The 6,497-nt window shown below is 38.2% G+C and overlaps 1 protein-coding gene across 1 annotated transcript; it reads right to left on the bottom strand.

Moving 5' to 3' along the window:
* Positions 1 to 2,325: 2,325 nt before the first annotated feature.
* LOC104954327 (protein prune homolog 2-like) lies at positions 2,326 to 5,865 on the bottom strand. Its single transcript, XM_010781420.1, has 5 exons — positions 5,744 to 5,865; positions 4,812 to 4,910; positions 4,691 to 4,729; positions 4,314 to 4,400; positions 2,326 to 3,053 (listed from the first exon to the last, which is right to left on the bottom strand). The coding sequence occupies exons 1-5, from the start codon at positions 5,851 to 5,853 to the stop codon at positions 3,020 to 3,022; spliced, it is 369 nt and encodes a 122-aa protein (XP_010779722.1). The 5' UTR covers positions 5,854 to 5,865; the 3' UTR covers positions 2,326 to 3,019.
* Positions 5,866 to 6,497: the final 632 nt, after the last annotated feature.

Raw genomic sequence — 6,497 nt, 5'->3', positions numbered from 1 at the left:
CAGGTAGATCACGGGTCAAACTCACCCGAATATGTTGAAATGAATTATAGTGGCCATTATTAAAAAATATGTGTTTCAGGGGGATTTAAAGGTCTCCTATCATGCTGTTTTTAGGTAATACAAATATATAAAAAACATGTCTATGAAGTGTTTTGCTCAAAATACCAAACAGATCACCCATTCTAGCCATGCCTCATATCCCTCTATTTCACTTCCTGTTTCAAAAGTGCTGATTTGGGTATAAAGCTTTAAAAAATAAAAAGGAGGGATCTGAGCTCATGCGGGACCTGGCAGCTACTGTCTAAACTAAATACTGCCGTGATGAAACGCCATATCATGGATTATCAAGGATTATCTCTGAAACAGTATGGAGCTCAAAGGCTTTCTCTCTTGCCGGTTATACCACAAGGTGAGTTCCTTTTTATTTCCTGCTTCTTCACACACATGCTCTCCAGTACAGGTTAGCTCTGAGTGTTAGCGATGCTAATGTAAACACCGACCATATTAAGTCCAAAACAGTCGGGCATTGTTTCTGATAGCAACGTTTCTGATAGGTTTCAGATATTACGTCATATCAGACGCAAATCTGGATCAGCTCCTTTGTTCCCCGTTTTTAGAGATTTGGGTACGGAGGAAAAGAGAGAGGGTTTTATTTTCTGACGCTGCGTGAGTTCCCCGACACACCGGGGACACATGTTGATGTATGAAAAACATCAAAAAGTGCATTTTGCATGATAGGTCCCCTTTAATATAAACAAATGACAGCTAGAAAATGTATGTTAATTTAACCAAATGAGACAATCTGTTTATAACAAGCTGCCTTTTACAACCGCTATCCATTCACAAAATGTGCTGCAGGTAAAATGACATGTGTTCTTAAAGGCTCAAAGTGTAGGATTTTCCCCAAAATATATATATACATATATATAATGTCTCACCCTCATTCATCACTTATGTCCTTCTAGAAGTGTGTGGCGGTGTCTTTATCTGCCTGGATTTACTGTCTTATTTTTTTGCTGTTTTTGGAACAACTTTAAAATGTTTTACAACCAGGTACCAGATTGTTTGCACTTATCAAAGATAAAACTATGAAAATGGAGTACACAGTGGTGAAAAAAACTAAATGATATCAATGTGAAACACAAGGCATGACTGCATTGAATGTTGTTTACTACCTGCAGTCAACACATCCTAATTAATTGTGCCTTTAACAGCCTGTTGACACGGTAACACGTGGTTTTACTGTATGGAGCTTCTTTTTTTTTGTTTAATGACTTTTTCTGGCAATATTTATTAATATATTATGGGCATTTACTTTCATTACTCATCGTTTAATTGTTGTGGCGTTTTTTTTTTTATATATTCCCATGCTTGCTGTCATTGAAGTTCAATACAAAAAAAAAAGTGGAAATAAAGTCATGACTCTGAACTTTGTTTCACTCGTGATTTCAGACTTAATGTTTATTGAATTACTAGACAGTGATTCATAGCTCCTCTGCACATCCTCTACACAGCTGATCAGTTATCTATGAGGGGACATGCACTGACGCACAAACACACACACACACAGAAGATATTGTGCTTTACAGAAATCCCATCTTTAATGTAGCTCTGAGGTTCCTCCATGATGATGCAGGACTCTTTAAACGGAGCTAAAAGACAACACACTGATCACTTCTTATAACTTATGGCGCATTTCCACTGCAGCGCGGAGCACGGTTTAAGCGTGCCAAAACCGGCCCGTTTTTTTTGCGTTTCCACTTGGGGTAGCTCCGGCTAACGGGTACTTTTTCACAGTTTTTCTGGCCCTCCAAAATCGAGGTTCTTTCCGGGCCAACAACCGGGCTGAGTATGCTAAACTAGTGAGGAGGCTACAACTAAATGAACATATTTACCGTGATTTAATTGTAATACACGTTTCAAAATGATGCCGAAGTAACAACATACTGAAACCGGTTAGTAAAAACCATGAATTAATGCTTTGACAAGTCTTCTGACAGACGGCAGGCGAAAAAACTTTTAAAATGCCTGTTTTCTGAATGGAGCTTGGCTAAGCTAACGCAGTATATGCTCCGACCTTCCACACTCACAACAACGGCCTACAGACATAAATAAACCAGCGACCGTATTCTCCATGACACAGACAGTCTGTGGTTTGGACTTGTTTCACTTTTGTCTAGTTTCTGAACAGATATGAGGAGCTGTGAGCTCTGAGTGCTAACAGCTAACGGATGATGTTGGTTTTGTGTTTCTCATTGAAGATGAGAAACACGCCTACACTGCGTTACTATAGTTACTACCCCAGCTACTAAACTGTAATAGAAACGCAGCATAAAGTGAGCCTGGCCTACCAAGGCCTAACTATACCGTACTAAGCCGTGCAGTGGAAAAGCGCCATAACTCTCTTTAGTTTCATAAAGACTCTATATAATATCTATTTAACTCCTTAGCTCTAAATGTTTAGAAGTAGTTTTAAGACAGAGTAATGGATTGCTTAAATGCAACAGTTGGTCATCTATGGCACAAGGCTTTTGTATTTTTGGCTTCACCTTGTGCTTTTATTGTGGATTGCTAACACACAAGTGGCTTTTTTTAAATTTGAAATACTGAGTGACCAGTAAAGGGTGATATTATTGCTTCACTGCTTCTCATGCACACGACCACAACACTAGACTCTACAAATGGATTTGCGCAGTGCACTGTCCGGTGTGTAATTGCATTTCTTATTTCTTATCCTACCGTGAACCACGAGCTGTAGCTCTGACTCTGACGCTCCACAGAGAACCAGATCTAACTCTTGAGTTTTAACTAGTTGTGTTTTCATATTCAACTCCAGTGTCTAATTGACAAACACTGACACACACACACACACACACACACACACACACACACACACACACACACACACACACACACACACACACACACACACACACACACACACACACTAGTTTTACAGGCCTCTGATTTCCAGCTTTACCCGTACAATACAACTTTGACATTGAAGACCCGTGTGGGTTTAAGAGCTGCTGGCCCCCGCTGCGCCTGGTCTGCTGGAAACAGAAGAAACAGAGATATTATTATTATGTTTGTGTACGGGTGACACTACTTTTTAAAATATGTTTCCAATATACCATCCTATGATGTTTTTCACATATTTCTGGACATTATGAGCTATGGGTTTTTTAAATATTTTTCAACATACTATGCTCTGAATGTATCAATTAGTTTTGACACTATGACTTTTCATAATATATTTATATACTGACATGCTATACCGAATTCTTACTTTTTTTTTATATACTATACCATGGCGTTATCTATTTTTTTGACACAGTACACTGAGTTTTTTATATTTTGAATTTTTCATATATGACTTATTTTGCATAACATAGTATACTTTTATCGACTTTTAAAATGAATCTTTTACATACTACACAATGACTGATTATACCATCTCTTTTTCCATATATTTCGACATGCTATACCCAATCTTTTACGTTTTCGAAGTACTTTAACGACTTTTCTTGCATATTTTTAGACAATCTATACTAGGGGTGTTTCTCAATGTTGAGGAAGGAATGCTCCAGAGCCACTATTTCAAAGATGAAATCATCAAGTCCCACCGAAGGACTGTCCAGGGTGCTTGGAATTCTACCGAGGCCAGCGTCCTTCGTTGCGGGAAATTTCGAGGCTGCACATGGTCTTAAAATCCCCACAATGCTTTGCGCACGGACCAATTTCCCAAATCTTTGGCGGAAATCGCGCTCAATTTAAGGCGGGGCCTCACATATGACGCACACCTGTTAGCCTGTTCCACCATCCTTTGTTTTCCGAGGCTAGGAAGGATTCTTGCCTCGCTTCTGAAGAACCTGACTCGGAGGGACATGTCCTACCAAGGAAGCGTCCTCGACATTGAGAAACACCCTAGGACTTTTTCATTGTTTTTGATTTACTATAATATAGATATCAATTTTTTTTACACATTACACTGACTTTTTCAGTATGAAATAACATGACATTTCAAAACACTATAGTTTCAATTCTTCCATATCTTTCCACATACAATACGGTCTTTTTTCATACTTTTGTCAACATACTATAATATAACGTTTACTGTAAGCTTCCTTATTCCATCATCTGGATTTCAGCATCTTGTCAGCAAGAAGAAAAACATAAAATCCCAACATTTGAAGGAGGAATAAAGATTACATATATTTTAGACAATTAAAGGAAGTTTGACTAAAAAATGAGCCCATAAATAACCTTTCAAAATATATTTTAAAGACTATTATACATTTAAAAGGACTTACTCTGTTCTGCCTCTTCCTCCTACTGCTGCTGCTGCTGCTGTTGTTGTTGTTGTTGTTGACTCCAATCCCATCAGAAAACTATTCCTCCTTAAAAAAAGAAAAAGAAACAGAGAGGTTGTTAGAGCAGGATTTATTGTTGTGTTTATTTGAAGTCATGCAAATTAGGATGTGATGCTCAATTAATCATGGCGATCGATCCTTTATTCTACAGTAGTGATGAACGAGATGGAGCCAGTGCATTTAGCATCTTTAGCATTTCTTCTTCGTCCTTAATTGCGACCGTGGGCTAATCGCTAATCCAATTGGTCCAGATCCAGCAGGAGTGATCTGAGAGTGAGTCGGCTGATAAATGAGCTCCGAGGTAATGAGAGTCTTACTTTGAGTTCTCTGCTGCTTCCTTCAGCTCCTTGTCGACTCTGGAGGTGAAAGGTCAAATGAAAGGATGAATAAAAAGTCATTTAATGGGACTCGGAGGTGCTCGGAGGTGCAGAGACTCACGTAATGATGCATTCTGGGATCTGGATGCTGTCCATGGGGATGGTTTCCTGCAGCTCGTCCAAACTGTTCACGTACTTAATCTTACTGCTGAACTTAGTGCTGAGACACACACACAGACACACGGACACACACACGGACACACACACACACACACACACACACACACGGTAAATGATCCGGCTTGGCTTCAGAGGAACTTGTTTTTCTCACAAAAGTGAAACCCAAGTTGTTTAAATCTGAATCAATACAAGCAATGCTAAGCTAATTGCTAACGTTAGCATGCTACTAAAAGGCTGAGGTTGAACAGGTTTGATTGTTACCATGGCATTGTAATTTAAGCTAATAAGCACTGAACAATGTACAGTTGAAGTTGAATGTCGTTTTGTTCTGCAAGCATCAACTTGATTTTTTATTTGATTGAACTAATCAGGGTGATGTTTTTACATGTGTGTTTGTCATTGTTAGATCAGATGTAATTTATTGATCCCTAATTGGGGAATTGTTTTGTTACAGCAGCATGTTAAACAAGGCCTTGCACATGAGTAGAACATGCTGTTTCTATTAAGTTTCTATAGAACACAATACAACATTTTACAGAATAAGAAAACTAATTACTTTTTCCACAAGACAATTTCCTCCCATTTGAGACCAATTAAGGGTCTTATGCCGTAAATAAACCAACGTGTGGTCAAATTAAAATGTTCACTATAGGGATGGTATTAGTGGAAAAGTTACAGGATCACCAAAGTTATTCAAATTCATCACGACAGATATTCACAAAAAAACTGAAATGCTATGAGGACGCCAGAGGAGAAGCCGATGGCAGCGATGAGTGTCTGCACACATTCTTCATGGCAATCCGTCAAATCATTGTTGAGATATTTCAGTGTGATATGTGAATCCTTAAAAGTAAAAAAGGTCTGGTCTTGTACCTGATGAAGGGCTTGGTGACGGCCAGTATTGTCCTGATGAACCACGACGGATGGAGAATAATGAAGGATTTCAAATTCTTCTTGAGCCTGAACACAACACAGAACATCATAAGGTATGTTTGTATCCATGTTGCACTTTCAACTTCATTTAGGAGGATACCAATCATCACAAGTCCAGATACAGTTGTGTTCGGGAAATCCTGAATGTCCTCTTCCAATATGAGTTCCACATGATAACAAAGGTATCCCAACTGTGGCTGTGAACATGACAGGATGTGTGATTACCTAGAAGAGCATCAGGACTGTTTGAGGCATATGATAGCTATGTGATTAACATGATGATTCAGCCTCTATGGAGAGAGACATATGACAAGCATGATCATTTCTGACGTGGAGCTAATCTGAAGTAAACATTGAATACTGCTTTCTATTCCTCCATCTTGTGACTGAGTAACTCCCTCTCTTGGATATCAGCATGTGAAGCACACTGTTTGAGATTTTGAGTAAAAAGTCAGGATTTTGAGAAAAGGTCAACATTTTTAGATTTTGAGAAAAAGTCATAATTTTTAGATTTTGAGAAAAAGTCAGAATTTTGAAAATAAAGTTAGAATTTTGAGATTTTGAGAAAAAGTCAGAATTTAGAGAAAAAGTCAGAATTTAAAAAAAAGTCAGAACTTTGAGATTTTGAGAAAAAGTCAGATTTTGAGATTTTGAGAAAAAGTCAGAATTTTGAGATTCTGAGAAAAAGTCAGAA

This window comes from Notothenia coriiceps, unplaced genomic scaffold, assembly GCF_000735185.1.
Source record: "Notothenia coriiceps isolate Sejong01 unplaced genomic scaffold, NC01 NC01_scaffold00023247, whole genome shotgun sequence".
NCBI classification, from domain to species: domain Eukaryota; kingdom Metazoa; phylum Chordata; class Actinopteri; order Perciformes; family Nototheniidae; genus Notothenia; species Notothenia coriiceps.
Note: the sequence above shows the minus strand (reverse complement) of the source record. Positions and strands in the feature narration are given on the sequence as shown.

Excerpts from the sequence above, each read along its gene's own strand:
- LOC104954327 (XM_010781420.1), bottom strand. The coding sequence starts at position 5,853 with ATGATGTTCTGTGTTGTGTTCAGGCTCAAGAAGAATTTGAAATCCTTC. Across the intron at positions 4,911-5,743 it reads GTCACCAAGCCCTTCATCAG|CACTAAGTTCAGCAGTAAGA; the intron begins GTACAAGACCAG and ends TGTGTGTCTCAG. Across the intron at positions 3,054-4,313 it reads GGAGGAAGAGGCAGAACAGA|CAGACCAGGCGCAGCGGGGG; the intron begins GTAAGTCCTTTT and ends TTCTGTTTCCAG.